A 24,907-nucleotide genomic window follows, 5' to 3' on the forward strand; every position below is an offset into this window, starting at 1 on the left:
TAATAAACCAACTGTCCTCCATACCAGTAAGCACATTTTAGTGTTAAATGTTCCAAGGTATTAGTCTGCAACAGTTGAGTGAATGATGTTGACAAATGGAAAATACAAAAATCTATATTTTGAAATATTAATTTAATTTGCTCGCTTTCATGAACCTCTTCATTATAATTTTTATGGATATATCCCTTTCTAGTCAAACTTGAAAAGGATATGTCAGTAAGGTTCAGAGATAAAAGCACAGTTCATGAATAAATAAGTTCAAACAATAGTCTTTCCCCAATGTTTTGCTCTTTTTATTACTGAAATGGGAAGTGTCATAGAGGTTGTATGTGAAAATATGTTGAGATACTAACTGATAGAAGATCAACCAAACTGTTAATTAAAGCATCTGACACTATGTCTTAAATACATACCAGGCTTATTGGATTTTGAAGTTTGCAGAGAATACGCTTTCCCTCTTAGAAATAAGATTTCACAGGACCTTCCTTTTATGCGTTTTATTTTCAGGCATATAGTACAAACACTGCGACAGACTGGCGATCTGTCCAGAGTGTACCCCGCCTCTCTCCCGAAACGTTCGCTGGAGATACCAGCACCCCTTGCAGGGGTCTCAAACTCCAGTCCTCAAGGGCCACAGTCCTGCAACTTTTAGATGTGCCTCTGCTGCACCACACCTGAAAAGAATAATTAGGTCATTAGCAAGGCTGTGAGAACTGATCTACACAAGCAGGAGGTAATTAAGTCATTTCATTCCAGCGTTTTGTACCTGTGGCACATCTAAAAACTGCAGGACAGTGGCCCTCAAGGCCTGGAGTTTGAGACCCCTGCACTAGGGTGTACAGAAAATGGATGGATGGATGGATGGATGAATGGATGGATGTTTAGTATAAATACATATTTTTCTTCTACTTTCGCAAATGCAGAAAACAAAAAAAACCTAACTGTATTCATTATGCCAATTCACAGAATTGATTGAAAACTTTTCAAAGCACACTAACTGATTTAGAAAGCTTAATTAATTATTATAGACATTCTTAGATTCTTTTTTAAAAAGTATTGTTAAAATATTGCACCCTGTAGAGGGACGCGCCTAGGGCATGCTACAAACTCTTAAAAGGAAAAAAAAGTTTACGCATGACAAATGGACTACAACTCCCAAGCAACACCAGGCGCCATTACCTGTTTTCAGAGTACAGGGGACTCCTTTCTGCAACATATTTCCCTATCTAGTCTTCTCCGCCTGCGGTTAGAGCTACAGAGCTGACAACTATCAGCAGTGTGTTAGTTTAGTACAGTTAGAGATGGCTGGTAATATTGTTGCTGTCTGAACTCTGCCTTGTTCGTAGTTGCAAAGTGTTTCCGCCGCAGTTAGATCGGCTCCAGCTGCTCGGTAAGGGACAGCTTGCAAGCTAACATTAGCCGATAGCCTGTGGTAGATTTACGGGCTTATATCCGCTGCTGTCCTGCCAGGTAAATAAGCTAAAGCTGCTCAGCCACAATGTTTTTCTTGCTTCAGCCATTTCTCAGTGTTGACATTGATAAGTAATTAATTTGTTCTGAGAAGCTCTTTTTGGTCTGTGCGCAGGTTCGGCCTGTTTTTTGTTGTTGTTTCTGAACATCTACAGAAAGGAGAGGAAAAGAAAAGCAGAAGTTGTTGGGGGCAGGCTGCTTTGTTAGCCAGGCTAACGTAGACGCTTTGGTGTAAACAAAAGCGTCAGCTGCTGACTCCGGATTATCGTGAAAGCTTCACAAACCAGTATGGCGCAACACGACCCCTCTCATGTAGCCAGCTCTCAAAAAGCACTGATGTTGGAAATGAAGAGCCTTCAGGAGGAGCCTGTTGAGGGATTCAAGATAACTCTGGTGGACGAGGCTGATCTGTACAACTGGGAAGTGGCCATCTTTGGACCACCGAACACTCACTATGAAGGAGGATATTTTAAGGTGAGAAGTCTATTGCATTGTCAACAAAAAGTTTTAAGATGGACACAAGAGGAATGGAAAATACAGTGGATGATCTCAGATGCATGCATGCATCCTTTGGAGTCTGGAAAAGCATTTGATTTACTTGTACTCTTTTCCAGACCTAAAGAAATATAGTTTATTTTAAAATGTGTCAATGCTACAGGTACCTTGATAGAGGTGAATCCAATAGAAAAAGGTGAAAATCCTTCAAGATCATTCATATTTTTGCATTAAAGCATATGTTTCTTACCTGCAATTTTTGGTAAGTTTTAAAAAAAAAAAAAGTTCTTCAAAGCATATTCTGTTGGTTGGTGTGTTTATTAACCACATATGCATTTATTGAATCAGTCAGGAAATTCACAGTCTTTTGTTTTTTTTAAGCATTCCCCAGACAGTCACTTGTCCAAAAAGTACAGGATTCCAAAAACTGATTCAATTAGTTTGTCCGTATGTCTGTCCAACAATCAGTTTCTATTGTTAATGTTATCTTTTTGTCAGGCTTCTTATTTAAAGTCTTGTTACAGAAGAAGGTAGAAGCCTTTTGCCCCAAACTCATAATAAAGGTTTGAAATAAAAATGACTTTTCAAAGGTTGTGTAACAAACGTTTTGTATTTTCACCTGAAAATGTCTTGTATCCCTGTACCCTGTGTGTAAAGTTATGTTTTTTTGTTTTTTTTTCTTCTTTTGTTCAAGGCTCGGATCAAGTTTCCTACAGACTACCCATACTCTCCACCTGCTTTCCGCTTCCTCACTAAAATGTGGCATCCCAACATTTATGAGGTCAAGTATCACAGCCAAAATAGCCTGTGATTTTTCTTTACGTCACATATTTCAAAACCCACAGTACAGTGAAATAAGACGGCTTCTCCTGATTTAGAATGGGGATGTGTGCATTTCCATCCTGCACCCGCCAGTGGACGACCCGCAGAGTGGAGAGCTGCCTTCAGAAAGATGGAATCCTACCCAGAATGTCCGGTCAGCATCTCCCTCGTCGTTTTCTCTCTTAATATGTATCTTCTATCTGATTCTTTCTACTCCCTGCTCTGTCCTCCCTCCACTGCTTCAATATTTTATCTTATCACATGACATTCATTATCAGTACTGTCTTCTTCAGCTGTTCAAGATCCACCCACAAAAAATATTTTACATACTGTACATATTCACGTTGTTTTTATGTATTGTGTTATTAGCTAGGCTGAGCATGCATATTTGCATAACTAGGGTAGTTTTTAAAAAAAGGCACGAATCATATTTATTCATGATGCACTGACAATTCAGGTGGTCATTGGAACATCCGATTTTATTTTATTTTTTCTGATAAGTGAATGCATCGTACTTATGTTGACAAGGACGCTCTTTGATATGGATATTGTTACTGAGTCAAGAAGATTCAAATGACCTCTTTTTGGTTAAGCTAGAAAAAAGAAGGAATCAAAAGCTTTACAAAAAATGGCAATCAACTATAAATGATGATTGGTGCAATGCATTCTCTCAATTTTTATGCAAGTTTTACAAGCCGTTTATAGATGCTGTAAGGACTCTTTTTCTACGAAAGGAAAAAAATAAGCACAGGTTCCGTTTATACGGTTACAGCAGCAGCGCTGGCTGTGCTCCAGATGCAGGGCTCTGCTGTTATGTACTCTCAATTAATCCTCTTACAAGCTGAAATATCCCCTGAGAAAAAGAAAATTTCATTTCTAATCTTGTCACCTATTCACATTGACCAATCATTTTTAGTTCCACCTGTGATTCGTTTTAAGTTTTCCTGTGATATCGTTCAACATGTAGAATGCTCTTTACATGTAATTTGAGTCGGCGCTTTGCATGAATGGAGCAGAACAGCAAGTTGAACTGTACACTTTTTCTGGGAATAAGACGAGCGAAATGCTTCATCTGCATTTTGACTACCTATTAAAAGTTTTTAGCTTTCACGGAATCGCAAAAAATATTAAAGCTTTTCTTATTTTGCCTGCTGTTTGCAGATGTGGCAAACAGAATTGCTTTATATTTACTTGGACATTTACAACGTATCCAAAACCCATTACAATAACTCCTGAAACAATAGCTTATATGATTGCGCTAGATCTGAAAAATAAACTAGAGTTTACAGTTTAGCTAATTAATGTTTTTATTTTTTTGTCGTCACCATTTATCTGTTGCTGTGGTAAAACCTGTTTCTTACTATGCATTGCTAAACAAACATAAAGGAAATATTAAAACAGGAACAGAATCTGCTCAGCTTCCTTAGAGTGTAGCTTTTCTTTTTTTCAAATCAATGACTAACCCAATGCCGCGGCGGCTGCTGCTGCTGCTGCTGCTGCAGCCACAAACCGCAGCTGCTGCATCCTGCTTCCAAAAGTGGCCCACTCAACATTGCTCACTAAGCCACCTTCTAAAATGTGAAGCCTCTTCAGGCAGAATAACAAAGCATTTCTACCAAGTATGCTTACTAACTTTGCTTGACATACATTTCTGTTTTCAAAATGTGTGTCTAGCAGACATTAGAGTTGTATATAGGTCACCAAAAATAAGTTGGTTTGAAAGGAATCTCCAAGTTTTCTTCACTTTATTAAATTGCATACTTTTAAAAACCAGTGACAGTGCAGTATGTGTTAACTTGTCTCTCTTTTTTTTTTGTTTTTTGGTCTGCTTTTAGAACCATTTTACTAAGCGTGATCTCGCTGCTGAACGAGCCCAACACCTTTTCCCCTGCCAACGTGGACGCCTCTGTCATGTACCGCAAATGGAGGGACAGCAAAGGCAAGGACCGGGAGTATGTAGAGATCATCAGGTAAACGGCTCCCAACGATTTGGACATGTGTCTATAGAGGCAGATTAGCTCACTTTGTTGTTTTAGCCCCTTTGAATTGTCCCATAGCAACGCTCAATTTATTACGTTGTGTTTTTGGAAACCACAAACCTGAATGATTTTTCGGGGGAATTTTATGTGATGGACTAACACAAAGTAGTGCCTGATTGTGAAGTGGAAGGGAAATGATGCGTTGTTTTTAAAAAAAAATTTGACAAATCAGTAACATAAATGGTTTGCATTTGTATTCTGGTTTCCTCGGACCAGATTGCCGTCCTTCTCAGAATTGCTGTATCATCTGCGTGGCTTTTGGCAGCTGGATGTTATTCTCCCCACTCTGACACAAAGACCCAGCTAATATTTGTCCTGTCAACAGATTCTTCCACCCGAGCTCTGAATATCCACAGCTCCTCCAGAAATAACAGAGATCTCTTCTTTTCATTTTCCAGTACTGCATTACTGTTTCTGCGTTCCATTTTTAGGTAGTCAGACATGTCTTTGTCGGGTTACAGTTGTACTGTGTGCTTCTTGTTTCCAGATGATGGATTAAAGTAGCCGCTTTTCTATCCAACTGTCATGTGAATTTTGAGCCAACTGTTAAAATGTTGCAACAAAGATGATGCAAATTATGTGTGTTTGTACTGGTTTGAGGCGAATCAAACTTTATATGCTGACGCTATGCATGGCTGTAAAAAAAAAGAAAAACAAAAATGTAAATATTTTTTTGGATGTTGTGACTTTATTAAGGCACAAACCCACCAGTGGGTGAGTAAGTTCCACTCAGAGGTTGCATTAGGTTTTTTGTTTTTTGTTTACAAAGTAGCTGACTTCTATACTTAATTTGTTGTACTGGATTTAATTTTGTGAATTCAGAATAAAAAATATGATTCCACTTTAATATTTTCATTTGAAAAAAAAAAAAAAAATAATAAGTTGAAATTTGTACTTTTGCAGGCAAGCTGCTGTATTTCCTAACTTTTAAAACATTAAATTTATGTAGGCCACAAAGCCATAACTGTGATCCCTTAAACTCTGCCCTCAGGAAACAAGTGATGGCCACCAAAGCGGAAGCTGAGCGCGATGGAGTCAAGGTGCCCACTACTCTGGCCGAGTACTGCGTCCGCACACGCGCTCCAGCACCCGACGAGGGCTCCGACCTCTTCTACGACTATTACTATGACGACGACGACGTGGAGGGAGAGGACGGCGACTGCTGCTACGACGAGGACGACTCGGGCAACGAGGAGTCGTGACGTGCTTTTGCAGCAAAAGCGCCTGATCTATCTGACGAATGCTCCTCCTTTCTCTCTGCCCGGGTTGCCAGATACTCAAGGTTTACAACCAAGATTGGAAGCTTCCTTCTTCTAAATCAATAAGAGCTTTTTTTCCTTAAGCCTTAGAGGTTAAAAGTTGATGCCTCGCCCTGAGAGGGTCAGACTTGATAACGTTTTTGCACCAGCAAAAAAAAAAGAAAAAAAAAGTCACTAGTTCTTTTATGTTTCCGGTCGTCATCATCACCTAAACCTTACTTTTGAGAAAATTTCCTAAATGCTCACATTTTCCAGTGTTGTTAGATCACGCGTTTAGCATAAAATGTTGTTATTGGGTAAGTACCACTGCTAACAATGACATGTTCACTGGTGTAACCTCTCCAAAACATTACTCAGCCTCTTTCTCCCATTCTCACGTTTGTATTTCTCTAATTGTAAGTGGCTGCTGCTCTCGGATGGAAACTGAAGAATTCCCGCGGCACTGTTTGTGCTGGACAAAGCTCTGCAAATGTCAAACGTTTCTTAAGTTTCACAGCCTCTGTGTCTCTCTCTCTCTCTCTTTGATAGGAAAAGACACAAATGAATTGTTACGTGACAGTGTTTTCAAAGTTCTTTGTGCATGCCAGAGCATCATCTCTCTCTTACTTACTGGTGGACTGCTTCCTCCCTCCTTCACGGCCTGGGATGACGCAAAGACTTTGACGTGATGATGGAGAAGTCGGCTCCTCACATGAACATTTTTATCAACATGAGACTGATGTTTGCTGGCTCTCTTCTGGTTACTGTTGAACGTGTGTCTTTGGGGGTTGTCTTGTTCGGAGTAGTGAGCGGGGTTTTTTTTTTTTATTTTTTTTTTTTAGGGAAACGGGGACAGAAGGAACTGTTGATCAGAATTGTATTTCTCCTTAGGCTCGGTCTCGGCGACGCCTGACGGACCCAAAGACCTAAAGCATTGTGTTGAAGAAATCCTTCAGCGTTTTGACTAGTGTTTGGCGTGCTTTTTGTCTTTGTTTGCTTTTTCCTCTCTTGCAAGCTTCATCATTATAGTTGGCTTTTTTTTTCTTTTTTTTTTTTTTTTTAGAGATTTTGCCTGCACTGTTTACTCAAAAGGTTGACCAGAGACCTGTAGATAGTGCTTGTAAGAGGGTGGAGTACTAGGATTACTGACGTTTTCACCCCTTCAAGTGGAAGTGTAAAGAATCAGATTGCTCTTTTATTTCTCATGACTATTCCTTGTGTTAGTTAAAAGTGGACAGATTTTGATAATATTTTTAGAGTGTATGGGTGTCCTGCGTGTATTTTTTTTCCTGCCAGCAATATAAATTTTTCTTTCTGTTAAATTGGGACATCATAATGAATTTCTCAGGAGAAAATTACATGCGACAAAACAATTAAGACAAGTAACTAGTTTCCTTCGGTGGTCTTTGGTATTGGTTTACAGCTTCTGCAGGAACCATAATCAATATGCACACGTAGCTGTACAAACGATCACCATGTTTTATTTACCTGTGTCTGTTTTTTATTTCAGCTATTTAAAATGGAGAAATAAAGATTTATTTGAAAGAACGATATGTAGTGCCATGTGAATCTAAGATTTTGAGTTGATGTTTTAGTCCTACCTATTTGTGCAGAGATCCTATGCAGCCATAGGAAGTCTGGAAAAGAAATGTAATTTGATTTTTATTAAATATGGATATAATTAATTGTGAATTCAAAAAGTTTCAGTTTTCAGACTTCTATTACCTAACATAAAAATTTACCTTTTTTAAAACTTAAAAAAATTCTACATTTTAAAAGCTATGTTTAAAGACTACTAAATATTTATAAATTACAATCTAAAGTGAGGCTGTAATAATTTATGTATGGAAGGGTTCAGGTTGAACTAACTTAATGGTTTTGGTAATGCACAATATTTTCTGTACAGAAAAAAATCTTACAAGGATCGTGAACGCAGCACGACAATCTATCCACTTCACGAACGCAGTGGATAAATGAAGACGCGAGAGAGAATTGGAGATGCCTTTATTTGTGTTTTTCAAATTAAACTTTAACATTTTCTTTACATGACGTACAGGCTGTACTTTCCAAATCTGTAATTTGTAGTGTTTCTGAGACAACGCGTATAAATACACTCATTAAAATAAAATTTCCAAGTAAGCGTTAATGCAGCACAGGTCGTCGCTCAGTAATGACGTGTTCCAAACAAAGCCGCTCAGAGAAAAATTCTTGTGGATAAATGAACTATTTTTAATACAAGGAATAAAGACAACAGTTGCAGCTATGTCAGTGAATTATGCTGCTGGACTCTCTCCGTACGCAGACAAAGGTGTCTGCGGACTGCCTGAGGTAAATAATGAATCTTTTTAGCTCTAAAACGAGCTTTTTGAATAGCTAGTTAGCATCTTAGCCGATATTGTTTTAGTAAATGAGAAAGTTGTGAAGGAGCTGTGCTGTATTATATGAACGTAAACCACAAACTACAGTTATAGCTGTAAACCATCTTCCTGCATCGAAATATTTTGGTCTGTACTTATTTGTCGATGCCAGAATGATTATATCTTAATTATTTACAAGGTAATCGCTTCTCTATAATCACTTATTGATATGTCGTTAATGATTTTTTCATTATTTAAATTCAGCCATGAGGAAATTAATGTTTGTTTTTTTTGTTGTTGTTTTTGTATCTTTGGTAGCATTAATTTCTAAGCACAATATTTGTTTACATGTGGCACTTCTCTTAAAAATGTTTTAAAAGCCTGGCATGGCTCCCCAACAAACAATTGATGTGCAGATGGTTGTTTTTGAGACTGAATGGCAGCAAGATGTCAGTGTTTGCTGCAGTTCTCAATCTGCGAGTTTTGGAGACTTTTCTTACTGTAGGTTTGGGGTTGTAAGATAATCATGTAGCCCCATACAGCGTAAAGGACAGTGGCTCAGCGAAATGGCCCTCAGCATCATGTCCTGTTATACAATGCAGGAAGCCAAAAGTCCTGTATTACTAGTTCATGTAAACTTTGATTAACAGAGGTGGTCAGTGTACCGGCAGTTGATAAAAACAATTGTTTCTTCCTCTAGGACCACTTCCAGAATGATTCTTCTCACTAAATAATTCTGAGATTTTGTCATATTAATAATCTACTCATCAGCAGGTATTTAAATGTGGTAAACAAATAAAGTCTTAGTTAATAATATCTGCTATTGTACAACATTGGTTTCCCTTAAATAGACAAATTTGTGTGAAAATGTCAAGCTTTCTTTGTTTTGATCATATTTGTTTATGCGTATGCACATTTTTTCATCTGTTTCATGAAATATTATACTAAATAACCTCTCAAGATGTTGCTTCCTTTCTTATGTATGAGCCAAACAAATATTACTGATGTCCGTATGAGTGTTCCAGTAGTTGATTGTTGTATTTTTTGTTCATTTGCAGAGTTTCGACAGTTCTGAGGAGCTAAAGGCAAAAGTGGAGACCCTTGCTCAGCTGATTAAAGAATCTGAGTACTTGGTCGTCCACTCTGGAGCTGGAATTAGCACCTCATCAGGCATTCCTGACTTCAGGTGAGACAGAATCGTTGTAGCTCGTGTCCTCAGTCACATTCAATTGTAAATTACTACATTAATTTGGTTGGAAAGGTGTGTACACGGTGTCACACTCACGTCTTACTGAATCATTGTTGTAGAAAAATGTGGTTAAAGCACAGCTGCTGGTGTCACATCAAGTAGCTTCCCACTAATTACAGGTCGCACAGGAAACTAACAAGGCTCTTTAGACGTGCTTTTCCACCTTCCTTACTGTAGTGCTAAATAAGACTGTCATTAAGTTTGATTAGAGAACAGCAGTACAGTTTTCATTTGATAACAACCACACCTATAGAGGCGACCTCAGCTGGTCCATGCAGTGCAGCAAATGATCTTTGCTTGTCTCCTGGTGTAATAGATGAAGTGTTTAGTTATTTTATTTTTTTATGTCTTGCATTTTTTGAACTATAGTTATCAGAAATGTAACATTAGTGTTAACATGTTGATGTTCTGTTTATACATTTTTTGTGGCTATGAGGAAAGATATGTGTGCGCGCGTGCAACCTGTCGGACTAATTTGTGCTGTTTGTGGAAATCTCCCTTGAAGATAATCTGGGGAAGCAAAATAAAATTGATCATTGCTGTAATTGTCACATCAACAGGGAATCTGCTGCAATAATATGGTTATTTTATTTATTTTTTGCTAATTATTTCTACGTATAATATCCCCCTCAATTTAGTTTTCCATGTTCTTTTTGTAGCATCTTCGTTTGAACACAAGAGGGCAGTGTTTGCTTGATATGCCACTTGTCAGGCTGGTGAGGATAAAAGGACATAAGTTCAGCTTCTCAGTTACATAAAGATTTGCGTTGTTTCAGTGCCCTACATACCTACTCCATCTATAAACCACAAGACATTGGTACTGACTGTGTTCGCTGAGAAAAGGTTTATATTTGAACTGACAGCAGTGTGAGTATGAATTCAAAGTTGTAACAGAAAAATAAGAAATTTGTAAAATGATCTGTACTTTACCCGGTGTGAATTTTTGCTCAGTTCAACCTGCGATAAAGTTCTCAACAACACAAAACATTACAGTTTACTATTTACTAAAACCTGTGGAAAAATATAAACAAAGAAAAAAGTTTGGTAAAAGAGCTTGATTTATTTCTCATAAATATGTTTTTTTGGTTGTTTTTTTTTTTTTTTGGGGGGGGGGGTGCATTAATTCGCAGTAAATCTGAACTCTTCTGTCAGAACATATTTTTGGTGCATACAGATCTGCCACACTCAAGTGAGAAAGAACAATGATTTTTAGAAGATTCGCTGTAATTTCCCATCACTCTGGAGACATTTATAACGCTGTTTCCCACCATACTGGAGTCCGCAGTTATTGGAACTAATATGAAGTTCAAATACAGGGCATGGCATAATTTTTTTTTTCCTGTGTAATCCTCAGGTTGATCTGTGAAACAGACTGAGCATTTCTCAGAAAAAATCTTTGACCTAACATGCCAGAGGGAGAATGTTAATAGTATAGTTATTAAAAAAAAAGACTGAACAACGATGGCATGAAAGGTTTGCTTAAAAATAACATCTTTGAATATGTTCTTTTTTTCTGTTCATGTCTTCACAAATCACAAAATTTGCTTAGTAAAGGTAATTTGAATCTGTATTTGATTCATTCCTGAGCAAGACATTGATTTTAAGCACAACTCTTTGTTTCTAAACTAGCTTGTGATATATAAAAGATAGCAAATGGTAATATTCTGTTATACCTGTGAGCTTGCATTGACCTATATTTATATCCTTCCAAATTAGATACTTTTTTTGATGTTCTTACTCATAATGGGTTAAAAGTGAAAGCAATTGTGCATATTTTTCCTGTCTGAATACATTTGCACACACATGCTTTAGGATCTGTACCAGTTGAATTTTTGATTTTTATGCCCAGACTTGACTCCCAGGGAGCCTGGGGGGGGTATACTATTGAAGCATAGATTCAAAATAAGCAAATGCATGTTTCTTGTTTATAAAAACACACAAATAGAAAAGATTTATTCCCTCACGTCAATATCTTGAGAACAATCCCTGGAGTCTGTAAATAAATTAACATTCCTCTTTGTCCTGTTTCCTTTTTTTTTTTTTAATGGTGATACATGACGTAGACGATATGTGACGTACACTTTAGCGCGTCGGCACTGATGAGCCTTTGAGCTTGTCTCTGCTGAGCAAGCCGTAAACTGCGGCGCAGATGAAAGATGAGGCCGCTGGACGTTTAAAGCGAGAGATGAGTCTGTTGCAGCAGGACGTGTTCCCATCTCTGATGCAGGGAGATAAGTTTGTTCTCAAAGTAACTTGGCAACTATCAGGATGTTGGATGACTGCAGCGATGGCAACAACTCTGCATTCATTAGTGCAGCCAGACACCTGAAACTGAGCCCAAACAAAATCCTGCCGGGCTGCACTGTACGTTTAATACAAATTACTTCAACGGTTAGTTAAATGTTTTTCTTTTAACAAACCGTTGTTAAAAGAAAATCAATGTGTAGATGATGTTTGAGTAAATTCACCATATGGTCAATTTTCTGATCTCTGATGTGCTTATATTTCCAAAGATGGAGTGAAATGACTTTATATCTGTCTTTATCCAACATTATAACCAAAAGTGCAGTCTTAACTCTCCCTAGCTTAGATTCAGCTTTCCTCACTATGACTTCAAAAGTAGACACTTTGAACATGTCTTCATTTATTTCTGTGTTGTTTTTATTACTCATTTATGAACTCCTACTGTTGGCTGACAGTCCTTCCCTACACACAACGTAGTTGCCTTTAAGCTGGTTATGCTCAATATAAAACTTCAAAGCATTGTAGGCATGTTTTTTTTTTTTTTTTTATGCCTTCTTCACCTGCTACATAACCACCTTTTCAACCAGACCAACATCAGACTCGTTTATTCTCCTTCAGAGGTCCCAAGGGTGTGTGGACGCTAGAAGAAAAGGGTGAGTCACCTCACTTTAATACCACATTTGAAGATGCCCGCCCCAGTTTGACTCACCTGGCCCTCCTGGGACTGCAAAGGGCAGGATACCTGAAATACCTCATCAGCCAGAATGTCGATGGGCTGCATGTTCGATCAGGCTTCCCCAGGTAATGTCATTCTGTTGGTGGGAATATATGTACAATATATCTGCTTCGATTCTTTCTTGGTGTGGTTTGTTTGTTTTAGATGTAGAAACAGCAGGACGCTGCAGCAGACTCACAATGTTCAAGTTGAGCATGATTGAAAGTGCTAAGACTTTCCTCCTTGTCTCAGTTTAGTGTTATTTAGATCCATATCCCCTGCTAGAGTTCAGTTTTAGGAGGACCCCAATTTTCAAGAGAAAAACAAAATCTCACTTGGTTAATGTTGCATGGACCCAGGGCATCCAAGACGAGCTTTTCGACACTAAAGTACATCAATTTGTGTCTTAACTAACAAAATTAGGCCAAGTAGAAGAAAAAGGGACGGTTATGGTAACACTGACTACACAAAACAAGATGAAAAGATTAAAGAATCCATGATTGTTAGGTTTGGATCCAGAATAACATGGCATTGATCCAAATTTACAACTGAACACTTGACAATGAAGAGGATGCTATTTGTTGTTGTTTTTAAAATTGGGCAGCTATGAGTTTTCATCCCCATCTGAAAGCTTTTGAAGGAAGAGCGAGTTGTACCAGTGCCAGAAATAAAAAAAAATCTTCAAACCTTTTAGTAGTTTTAGCATCCAGCAACGAGCGGAGGCTGAATATATTGGTGATTTTGGCCCAGAGTGTCTCTTACATCTTTGTAATTTTACTGCTGGTGTTTTGTTGAGTGTTTTGTAGCTGGAATGAAGAATGTCATGAATAAACTGATAAATAGACGTGTTTGGCTTTGACTCATTGTTTTAAATTAGGGGTTCTGCTGCTGCTTTGTAGCCTTTGTATAACAGCCATACCAGCATCAGAGCTCAGTTAATTTGAAATCAAATTTTCGGTGCCACTGAAAGTGTGTGGTCTGCTTGAGTGTTACTCGGTCATATTGGACTGAGCCCAGGGCTGAGAGTCCAATTTTTTATTCTGTTCGTACATCCAGCCTTTCCGCATATTGGAGGACTTGCTTTTCCTGGAAACCATTTACATAGAGCTCTTCCTCCACCCTCAATCAGGTTTTTTGAAATGAGGTCAGACAGTGAAGGAGTAGTTCTCAGAGGAAATCACCAAAACGGCCGATGAACCGGTAGAATAAACTGTCTGGGATTAAACCGCAGAAGTACCAGGTGAAACAACACAAGCTATATGCTTAAAGATTCATTAAACAACAAAGAAAAAGTTTATCCTCAAAAATTCATACTTTTACTTTAGCTTTAGGTTTTATGTAAATGTGTGTGTGTGTGTTTTTTTCCTGCTGTTGTGAACTTATCTCCTCATTCCTCCAGGGATAAACTATCAGAGCTTCATGGAAACATGTTTGTGGAGGAATGCGAGAAGTGTGGCAGGTACGAGTCTGAACACTCACAAACACCAAAGCAGTTACCATTTGATCATAAAACTAACTTTAAGGCATTTCATAGGGAAAACTGTTTTTCTGTGAAATCTTATAGCATCATAGAAAAAAATCTTATATTTATTCATCTTTATTTTCAACCTTTAAAACTGTTAGAAACACCCAGATTTTCCTAGGTCTTAAATTTCAATATTCATTCACTATTTACTTTTGTTTCAATTGTGGCTTCTTGATTATTTATTTTTTTATAAATTCACACAATGCATTTGTTCTCTGTCTGGGGAATGAAGGTGTAATTACTATTTTTTTCCAAAACCACAAATGCCTTAACGAAGCAATAAGACCTGTTAAAAATGAATTATTTCTGGACATTCAGACTTTCCTTCTCTTAATGAAATCACAATTAAAGTCTAATTGTTCTTGTTAAGTTATTCACTGTTATTCACTACCAGTTATTTGGTCATATTAAGTGTATATATTTAATAAGATTTGGCTTTACATCAAGGATTTGAGTAGTTGGCTAAAACCTTCTGTCAGTGACTTTTATGAAGCTTGTTATGTGTTGTTGGAAGTATGCAACAACACATAACAGGAGATTCTCACAGTTTGAACTTTGAGCATTTCGACAGTGTCATGATACAGACATTTTAAATAAAATATGGAGAAAATCATGACATGAACAAATTGCTTTTATTCAGAGCCGAAAAGCTGCAGTTATTCCTTCTGTGTATTGAAGTGCAATAATGCTATATTGCACTTCAATACAATATAATAATACTATTATTACTTCAATGTAATAATATTATATTACACTTAGGGCTGCACAATATTAGCAAAACATGTAGTTGCCATACTAGTATTATGGCAAGACGGATATCTGTGGTTTCTAATACTTTTAACCCAAATTTCCCAAAGTCTTTTTTTATTTTTATCTTAATGTTATTATTATCTTCCTTTATGAGCTCCAGCATCTCGGTCACTAAAAACATAAATGTCTTGTATGGGCATCGGGGGCAGTGAGAGTCCATTCGACAGGCCAGATGAGTAACTGGCAGCAGAACAACACAACTCTAAAAGGCTGATATGAGATGCTTCATTAGGTTGAGTGCTTGCTAATTTCAGTTTCAAAACAGCATTACTTGAATAAGAGCAATGGCTGCCGCTCATTTAGTTTCCAAATCATGGAAGGAGACCCCACTGTGCTTGCTTTGTGCCGATAGAAAAATCTGAAACTTTGAAAAAGGAAGAATTGTTTTTGAAGCTGTTTGTAAATCTTACTACGCGTAGCTTTTGTGAAAGTACTCTAGTCACATGCCAGCGCTGAAAAAGACCAGTTTAAGTTGTATTTAATTTGTGTTATCATTGTGGCTGATCTAGTATCTGCTCCTTCAGATGTCTTTTATACTTTTATAATGCTCTTAAAGAATTAACAAGGCTGCAATGAACGATTGTTTTAGTTATTGATTAATCTGTGGATTATTCCGGTGATTAATCGATTCATCAGAAAAAAAACTGGCACATTCTGCAGCTTTTTCATTTGAACCTTTTTTTTAAATAAAGTATTAGAAATGCATTAACAAAATTCAGATAAACAAATCGTTGAATTCCTTTGTTAGATAAGGAAAAGAAATTCTTGTCTAAAATGCAAGGAAATATGAGAATTTTTTTTAAATTAGCCGATTAATAATTGGATCGCAAAAGGTGTTTAATTGGAGATATTTTTTTTTCGTTTCCAGAAAGTTCTGGATGGAACATATTTACAGACAAAGAAGTTGTTGTTTTTTTTATCTTGAATGCAAAAAGCATGTATTTTTTTTGCACAGTTTTGGCTTAACCTAGTTAAACCAGTTGTTCTTTCAACAGATGAGCACTTTGGAGTCTGTATTTAATGTTCACAGTTAATCTATTGCTAAATTAGCTGACGATTGTTCCTATAATCAATTCATCACAATTAATCTGATGAATCGTTTCAGCCCTAAACAAGTGTAATAGGTGTTCACGCTTCCGTTTGCATGGTAACATGAGGCTGCACCTGAAAATAGGCTCCCTCCCTGTGGAACAAACATGGTGTGGAGTGGTGCGCCTTACTCCACCCCCCAAATCTCCAGCCGCTATCAAAAAAGCTGTAAGCACAGACCTGAAAGAGGAGTTATTCACCTTCATCTCTGTGGTATGTTGGCCAAAGCATGTCAGACATTTTATTAACATCTCAGGAATTTGTGGTGGAAACATTTTCAGAATAATCTGGGTTTCTTTTTTACTATGCTGCTGCGTTGTACTCAGTTTTATGAGTTATTAGTCGAAATTCCTCAGTATACAAGCAGAAACTATGTGGCTGCAGCGTCATCCATAAAACATGCAGACAAGAGGCTCAGTTACTATTCACAGACATCAGCTCGCGTCTGAGCTTTCCTGCACATCATGATCGCCGGTGTCAGCAGAGTCTCTGGCATCGCACTGCAAGGACTTGCTCGGGTTTTATGTTTGGGTTAAACTCAGTGTTTCTTAAAATTCTTGGAAGAAAAACATGCTTATTAATATTCAAGGAAAATGCCACACAGGTAGAAGCTCAGAGATGCTGGCAGGTAGAGCCTCAGGAGAAGAGGAAGAGAAACGTGAGCAAAAAATAAACTCAGCTGAAGTTTAATTCTCTGCACACACAAGGCGCTGTTATAATTAATTCTAAATTAGCTTTATGTTTGCCGATTATCTCCTGCAAGACGATATGCCCGCTTTGAGAGAACGACTCGGAAAAAGGTTAATGCAAAGTTATTGTCTCCGGATGCTCCCAGGGAAAAGAAAGCGGCTTCATTTTCCCTCTCGTGGCGTTCTCTCTCAGCAGGTTGCCTTGGGGACATAACGTGAAAGAGCGAGGCTGTCGAGCACATTGCTTTTAAACAATTTTGCTTCAGCTACACGATGTTAAAAAAAAACCAAATCCTTCCAGAACATCTCCAAATTGTTCTTTATAACCCATGAATTGATGAGCTCAGGCAGGAGTAAGAGCAAGCGGAGGTTCCAGTGGTGCCTCTGAGCCGCTTGCTTTTTCTCCTGAAAGTGGAGCAAATGGAGGTGGATGCATTCAAGTGTTAAACTTCTGGGATTTGCTGTTTTCCAGGCAGTACGTGAGGGAAAAGGTGATCGGTGTGATGGGGCTGAAACCGACAGGACGTTACTGCGAGGTGGTGCGATCCAGAGGGCTGAGGGCCTGCAGGTAAAACGCACACGGGGTTGTGCATTTGAAAAGGGGGAAGAAAAAAAAACAAACAGCTCATCGTGATTTATTTATTTGTGTGCTTATTCACTTTTTTTTTTTAATCACTGAAGAGGAAAGCTGATCAGCACCATACTGGATTGGGAGGATGCTCTGCCTGACAGAGACCTGAACAGGGCAGATGATGCAAGCAGGTGAGAGAAACATAAATCATTGTTTCATCACCTGTCTTTATCACTGAGTAACACACAGATCTCGTTTCCTCCAACATCCCCGTTTCATCTGACGGTGAAAGGTACAAACGCCATTTCAAACCTGTGCTGCGAAGTAAAAAAAAAAAAAAAGTCAAACAAAATGTTGGGATTGATTCGCTCGAGCCCGCCATGGCTTCGCCGTCGCTGTCCTGAAGGTCTCGTTTGAAAACCTTTTTTGTCGGGCTTTACATATTCACCTCTGTCGGCTTTAACGCCCTCAGATGAACATTTTCATTCATTCCTTCAGCCCCAAAAGCTTTTACTGCGTGTTTACAAAGCTGCAAGAGGGAAGAAAAGGATGCGCTTGTGTTGCCTTGATCTGCTGACACATAATAGACTCATAATTACCATTTAAATTGCGGAGAGGGGATTTGGAGCACCGACCTTTGAACTCTAATTGTTTGTTTGTAGCAGTGAAGAAAAGGTAGAAACAGCGAATCATTCAAAGCTGATTTAATGTGAAGCTGCAATGCTTTAAAATTTTGAAGGGTGTGCGTGATCAGACTTAAACTCGACCCATTAGGTGAAATTTCCCTTCTTTTGTATAAGTTGCTTTGTCATTTTAAGTGAATGTGCAAGTTATAGCACCAGAGCTGCATCTAGCACGGTCTTTTGTAAGAACCTGCCAGGGATTAGCTGCATTAGCCTTATTTTAGTCACAGTGATACAGAGAAGAGGATTCTAGTGACAACACAAGCTGTCGCTTAGCTTGTGTGTTTCTCAAGTCTTATCTACACCAAATGTTTTCCCAAAACAATCTGTTCACTGTTTTTTTTCTTTTTTAAGAAGTTACCCTCTGGGTTTCTGACTAGGATGAAAAAAAGACAGAAAAAATTAACTTTTAACTCAGATTTCAGGATGACACCATTGCAATGTAAAATGAGGCAATAAAAGATAAATAAAAATCATGAAAAGCTGTTAGTACAGACATAAATCTATGCAAATTTTGTGTTAGTTTTGACACATTACTTGCAAAATATTTACTATACTGTGTAAAATAATTCATAGGCCGCCTTCAAATAAAAATAAATCATCATGGCCGACCCTATTCCTAATTCATAAGATTGCTAATGTCGCAACTTCCATTCTTTTAGGAGGGCTTTCCACAAGGTTTAGAAATGTGTTCATGGGAATAGGCCAACATTCTTCCAGAAATATATTTGTGAGGTCGGACACTGATGTTGGACAGCAAGGTCTGTCTTGCACTCTGTTTTTATAATTCATCTTAAAATGACTGTTTGAAGGCATCCATCCCCAAACTCTTGGTGAATTATCTTGGAGAGTACGATGGCTTTGTAGCACCAGGTTTCCTTCCTTTAAGTGAAATTCTAAATTCTTGCATAACTACTTAATGATAACTGTTGGGAAAACAAATCCATGTAATCTGCACTTATCACTGTGATTTAAAAATTAGTATGTCGGCCATTGAGCTCACGTACTGCTTCAGGTTTTTTAGTAACATTTACTTAAAGTACAGCAAGCATGTAAAAAATTTCCTTTTTGATAAGCTAAAAGTTTTTTTTTTTCCTAGTGTCTATTTTGTCAAAAAACATTTCCCACAAGTTTAATCAGCTTTAATTTACCATAATATTTACATATATTACAGCTTTGCATAGATTAAGACTTTAGTAATGCCACCAGCCTCTCTAATATTCACAGGAATTGAAAAAATTATCGATACAATAAATTGCCTTTAAGGGCAAATTTTAAGAAATATTCCTTAACTTTGATTACTGTTTTGTTTTAGTTTGTTGGCTTCCAAGATCCAAAGACAGACTCTAGAAATGATCCAAATTTATTCTTATTCTGCAAAAAACACAAAGAAAAACCCAGGTCAGCTTGTCCATTTGAAATAAAAAGCACAAAAAATATGTTTTGTGCTAGCCTGCAACTTGGACAGCAACGAACACCGTAACATAGGCATTTAGTTTTTAGTTAAAAATAAATAATGATTTGCAATTTGTAAAGGAAAAATTATTAGCAATTCACTTTTAGACTGTAGGTGTGTAGGTGAGCTAAACATGAGATACTTTTTCTCTGGCAGATCACGTATGTTTACTAGATGAGATATTTTTAACCCAGCCGCAAGGAGAGTGAATGATCCAACAGCAGCTCGTAAGCCTGAAACTCCCTGCTGGACGGCTAGAACTGCAGATATGCTTGGGATGAGGATGAGAGCTAAACATACATCTTGAAGAATCAGAAAAAGAAGTCCAGCTACATCTTTATTCTGGCTTCTTTTCATCTACTGCAAATCCACACTGTGGTGCAAACCACGGAGACAGAATAGTTGTTTTCACCTAGTTGTAAACCTGTACCCCTGCAAGATTTGCTGAATTTTCTTTTTTGTTTACAGTAGAGATGTCAAAAAGTTTCTTACAGACATGCAAAACAAAAAATCTATCCAGATTCCCGTCCTTACCAGATATTACCCAAGTACTGCTGTTTTCCACACTGACTTTCATGGACACCCACATGCAGGAATTACCCTTGAGGAGAAACAGGCAAATCGGAAGACTGTCAAAAAGTCACATCTGCTCATTTTGGCTGATTTTTACTCCTTGTGTTGGCATGCAGACGAGCAGACCTGGCACTGACTCTGGGCACGTCCATGCAGATCAAACCCAGTGGGGACCTCCCACTCCTCACAAAGCGCAAAGGAGGGAAAGTGGTTATAGTCAACTTGCAACCAACCAAACATGTGAGTCTCATCCACACGCCACATCAAGACAAACGTCCAGAACTTCATCTGGGAAATATTTCATTGTTTGTGAGGAGAAAACTGACCTCCAAATGTGGAATCTCAAGATGTGACTTGAAATATCCTGGTTTTATAGAACATAACGGCTTTAATTTACAACAGAAAAGCCATGATTGTTTCTACTCATGCTGAAATATAAGGTATTAAATTATAATAGTTCCATCTAAAGACATTTATTTTGATGTTGATGCAAAAACAAAAAGAGAATAAAAATTGGCCACATTCCACCGTGGAGTTTAAGTTCTTGTTGCTAGTCGGTTTCTGTCGTTTCCAGACTAACACTGGGAGAATAAAAGGCTCTTATCAGCTGGCTATTTAGTCAAGCCATCTGCTTGGCGAGAGCTTTCCTGCCATGTTTCTTTTGTTTTTGTTTTTCACATGCCCTGTCCGGCAGTGGGGCATACAGAGTCCCAATGGGAAGCCCAACAGATTTACTTTCACAAGTGGAGCATTACTGTTTTTGTTTTTCCACAGATTATCTGTCTCATATTATACTGTCATGACATAGTGATAGTTTAAACACAGAATGTAATAAAAGTTGCCTACTGTAGTTTTAATGACATGCTTTAATGAAGAGCTTGTGCAATCATTTGAATCAGGTGTGTTGGAGCAGACACGTTTTAAGACTTGAATAAGGCCCTGAGGACCAGCACTGACAACCCTGCGTATCTCCCTGCATATCTACATTAATTAAGCTCAGTTTTATTTATTTATTTTTTCTTGCACCACCATACTCAAAATTAAAATGTTCCATTGAATTCACAGCAGGAAGAAGAAACTTTATATGAAGGAAGGGGGGGTGATACCAAAGTTTATAAATGAGGAGAAATCTGTTGTTTTGCCATTGTGGATCATTTCTTCACTTTGGGATAACAGGGATATAAAAACTACACTGATATTGTAGTGATAAATCACTTCACTGTTTTCTGGTCCTTAAGTATCTAGCAATGAAAATGTGCAGAAAGTGCAATTCCTCACATGTCCACTTGAGGCAGACCCCGAAGCAAAATCAGGTGCCAAAACCTAATTTGGTTTGTTGTGGTGATTTTTTTTTTTTTTTTTTTTTTTTAAACTAGTCTGGGACAGTATCTCAAATAGCTTCCCTATGCTGTAAGCTGAGTCAATATTTATACATCAGCAAAGTGATTGTGTACATGATACATAATTAATGGTGAGTGCAGGTGTGCGTGTCACGTAACGAGTGTCCGCTGCCTTTTGCACTGCAGAAATCCACAACGTTGAGGCAAAACGACAGACAGGGTTTCACTGCATTTGTTTAGTTTGGAGCTTCGTCACTGTCTGGTTCAGTTCAGGTGTTGCTGCTAGGTTCTTACCGAACCAGTGTACTTTGAGATGTAGACAATAAGTGACGCAGCATCAGGAAACAATGTAGTGTACCCTGTGAAGATGCTGAATGGCACCGACGGTGTTTGTGAAATTCATGCTTTTGCAGATGTTTTTATTCATTTGTTTTGCCGAAGCCGACGCTGTGCGTCTGAAAGGAAAACAGGGAACCTATTTTGGGCTCACCTCGCTTTTTTTCTCTGGTGATTTGCGTTGCAGTTTACTCGCACTCAACACACTGCACATGCTTTCATTGTAATCACTAGCAGAAAACATTTCATTGGGTGAATGATTACGGTGTAGGCCATTATTGGAGGGGTAATTATAATTTTCAGGTCTGTTCATTGCAATCAGACTCAAACAGGGATCTCTGACAGGAATAGAAAATTAGGCAAAGGTTTTTTCTTGACTTTGTATTGTTCTTTCAAACAGATTAAAGTAACTAATTGAACTCATCCACAGATAATCTTATGGATTAAAATGCTTAACTTCTGACACTGATTCTGTATCTTGATACCACTTAAACATTTTCTAACAGAAAGACAACATTTAATATATTGCATGTGACAGAGTAGGGAAGCATACGCTTTTATACTGATACATAAAATAATTTCCAACCAGTTGTTTTTCAACCACAGATCAATTAATTGTGTGTTAATTAATCTCAGAATAAATGCAGCTGCCGTGTGAAGGTTTGTCAGAGAAAATTTGGTGAGCAAACATCATGAAGACCAAGAGCCAGAGGTTCACCTTCCAGCATGAGCAATGTCCATAAACATTATCATTGGAATGGTTCAAGCTAAATCATGTTTATGCATTAAAACAGTCTAAACCTAAATTTAATTAAGACTGTATGGCAATACTTGGAAAATTACTGTTCAGACACTTTCCGTACGATCTGGTTTGAGCTATTTTGTGAAGACTAATTGGTAAAAACTTGAGTCTTTAGATGTTCAGAGAGGATAAAGATACTCCAAAAGACTTGTAGCTGTAATTGCAGTAATAAAATACATTGAAGTTTTTGGTCGATCCCCTATCATCTCTTTTGTGGTCGCCTATTTTGCAGGACAAACACGCCCACCTGCGTATCAACGGTTATGTGGACGATGTCATGAAGCAGCTGATGGAGCTGCTGGATTTAGAAATCCCAAAATGGGAGGGACCCGTCATCTGCGAGAGCTCCACTTTCTCACCCGAGACCACCGTTGATGTCAAGCCTCCTCGCGGCATGTCTGCAAAGGACAAAGTGAAAAAGGACAAAATCAAGGAGGAAAGGAAAAGGGAAGCAACGCAGCCAGCGGAGGACGCCGGCGTGAAAGACGAGACGGTTTCAGTAAAGCGAGAGCGAGCAGATTTTTCCGCGGAGTCAGACGAAAAGGAATAACCTCTGAATATTTTGTTGTTGTTGTTGTTGTTCTTCCTCAGGACTCGTCAAAACCACAAACACAAACCCGTCCAGAAGCTTACTCATGAGCTGAAAGTCTGATCATCTTCAGAAATAACATTAGTCTCTTATTTTTCTATCATCTGGAAGGAAAACTTCTGTCGTAATGTTTTGGGGTTTTTTCTTAAACGATGAAACCTTTCAGACACTATCTGACTCAGGCTCTCATAAAGCCTCACTAATTCATGCTTGTTTGGAAGCGTTTCTCCTAATGAGAACACAGCTGAAAGCAGACACGCTGATGTAAAATGTTTCGGGGGATATTTTGTACTTCATCCAGCTCAGAGCCTTGTTTCTCCGGGAGAACAAGTCTAACAGGACAGTACGACGAGACGAGATCTGGAGCATGTCGTTATAGATAAAGTTTTTAATAAGGTGTGTAAGTTTGCTGCACCTTATTAATATTTATAGCATGCGCTCCAGATCTTGTCCCTGCAGATCTCGCCTTTTAAGTCTCCTTGGTTTGATACATTATGAAAAGGAATATCAAGTGAGCTGCTTCTCCAAGTCTGGCTGACTTGTAGCTACAGTGCAAACATGCAGTGGGGGCGTGAGGTGAGGTGGGGTGTGCTGGGATTTTAGGTCATGTCGGATTTTCGAACCATGATTGAATCATAATCATGCTGTGTGTGTCTGAGAACGAGGTCTTGGAGGTTGTGCTCTCCAAGAAAATGTTACTTTTAAGATTGTTGTTTTTACACCCTGGGCCGTATATCTGTAAACACATTTAGGGAGTAAAATCATAAACTTTGCGTAAAAACTGTCTCATCTCTCGTGTACCGTCTCGGTTGTTGCAGTTTAGCGAGAGACAGAACTCGTTCTCTCATCTGAAATTGTTTTTCAGATAAAAAAAATAGATTCAAACCTCTGCAGACTTACTTCCTGCTCCAGGGATAATTTATTGACAACTTTTCCATCCACGTTAAATTTTCAATCTTCGATTGAAATGTAAATTATTAAATTATCTCTGCAGCAAGGAGTCTGTGTAGCCATTTATCTACCGCAATTTGAAAGAAATTGAGACTCTGTGTTACTCTTTATATACGTCTCCTAAAACCCCTGGGGCCCGTATCTTCCCTCACTGTGCTGGAAATCTGTAATAATCAAATCTATTAAAGAGATTGGAACCTATTTCCTATCTCCTAGATTGGAGAAAGATTACTTTTACGTATTATTTCATCCTATATTAATTTACTTTCTTAATCCTTTCAGGGTTGTAATTGAACTGCTGCCTATTTTCAGTAGTCGATAAGATGGTGTTTTCAGGTTTGTAAGCTTCTCCCTTTTTCCTTCAAATGTATCGATGGTCATTATGGTCAAACGGTTAAATTAGAGTTATGTCTGACCACAGAACATGTCTGCATTTGTAAACTGTAATCTAGCTTTTTGCTTTTTTAGTGATGTACATTCTGAGCATCAACTTCCCATGATTATCTTCACTTTTCAGCTAATGGCTCTGTGGGAATCATATTGCCGATAATCGTCTGTGTGGTGAAGCTTGCTAACTTTTCTATGTTTTCGTAGATTTTTCTCACAAAGTGGAACAAAGACAGACTTCTGGTCACAAAGTTCCCCAAGATCTGATTTTGAATTCTTTTTTTTTTTTGCAAAATTGCTCATTGAAGACACAAAACTGGCTCATCCTTTGGGTTTCAGCACCTTTTATATCTATAATGGACAAAAAAACAACAATGTATCTTCAGAAAGCCTGAAGAATTACCACCAGGACCACTTTGAACCATAACCGGAAAATTTGGCTCCTTATAAACTAATAATTAGACTGACTTAAACTTT

The 24,907-nt window shown here is 38.1% G+C and overlaps 2 protein-coding genes across 3 annotated transcripts; both read left to right on the forward strand.

The window, feature by feature from the left end:
- The first annotated feature begins 1,171 nt into the window (after positions 1-1,171).
- cdc34b (cell division cycle 34 homolog (S. cerevisiae) b) lies at positions 1,172-7,613 on the forward strand. Of its 2 annotated transcripts, XM_032565752.1 has the most exons (6): positions 1,172-1,470; positions 1,586-1,944; positions 2,660-2,746; positions 2,844-2,941; positions 4,623-4,757; positions 5,818-7,613. In XM_032565752.1, the coding sequence occupies exons 2-6, from the start codon at positions 1,759-1,761 to the stop codon at positions 6,026-6,028; spliced, it is 717 nt and encodes a 238-aa protein (XP_032421643.1). In that variant the 5' UTR covers positions 1,172-1,470; positions 1,586-1,758; the 3' UTR covers positions 6,029-7,613. The 2 variants fall into 2 exon arrangements, with proteins under 2 accessions (XP_032421643.1, XP_032421642.1); XM_032565751.1 differs by having other exon boundaries at positions 1,172-1,944.
- Positions 7,614-8,215: 602 nt separating this feature from the next.
- On the forward strand, positions 8,216-24,274 carry sirt6 (sirtuin 6). The gene is made up of 8 exons (XM_032565750.1): positions 8,216-8,392; positions 9,480-9,607; positions 12,533-12,715; positions 14,029-14,088; positions 17,215-17,310; positions 17,424-17,504; positions 20,142-20,265; positions 22,736-24,274. The coding sequence occupies exons 1-8, from the start codon at positions 8,327-8,329 to the stop codon at positions 23,051-23,053; spliced, it is 1,056 nt and encodes a 351-aa protein (XP_032421641.1). The 5' UTR covers positions 8,216-8,326; the 3' UTR covers positions 23,054-24,274.
- The last annotated feature ends 633 nt before the right edge of the window (positions 24,275-24,907 follow it).

The sequence above is a fragment of the Xiphophorus hellerii genome, chromosome 6 (genome assembly GCF_003331165.1).
Source record: "Xiphophorus hellerii strain 12219 chromosome 6, Xiphophorus_hellerii-4.1, whole genome shotgun sequence".
Classification (NCBI taxonomy): Eukaryota; Metazoa; Chordata; class Actinopteri; order Cyprinodontiformes; family Poeciliidae; genus Xiphophorus; species Xiphophorus hellerii.

What these genes read in the sequence shown, in the direction of transcription:
- sirt6 (XM_032565750.1), top strand. Translation starts at nt 8,327, where the DNA reads ATGTCAGTGAATTATGCTGCTGGACTCTCTCCGTACGCAGACAAAGGT. An exon ending in GTTCGATCAGGCTTCCCCAG is followed by an intron (nt 12,716 to 14,028) that starts GTAATGTCATTC and finishes TCATTCCTCCAG; the next exon opens with GGATAAACTATCAGAGCTTC. An exon ending in GAATGCGAGAAGTGTGGCAG is followed by an intron (nt 14,089 to 17,214) that starts GTACGAGTCTGA and finishes GCTGTTTTCCAG; the next exon opens with GCAGTACGTGAGGGAAAAGG.
- cdc34b (XM_032565751.1), top strand. Translation starts at nt 1,759, where the DNA reads ATGGCGCAACACGACCCCTCTCATGTAGCCAGCTCTCAAAAAGCACTG. An exon ending in ATGAAGGAGGATATTTTAAG is followed by an intron (nt 1,945 to 2,659) that starts GTGAGAAGTCTA and finishes CTTTTGTTCAAG; the next exon opens with GCTCGGATCAAGTTTCCTAC. An exon ending in GAGTATGTAGAGATCATCAG is followed by an intron (nt 4,758 to 5,817) that starts GTAAACGGCTCC and finishes CTCTGCCCTCAG; the next exon opens with GAAACAAGTGATGGCCACCA.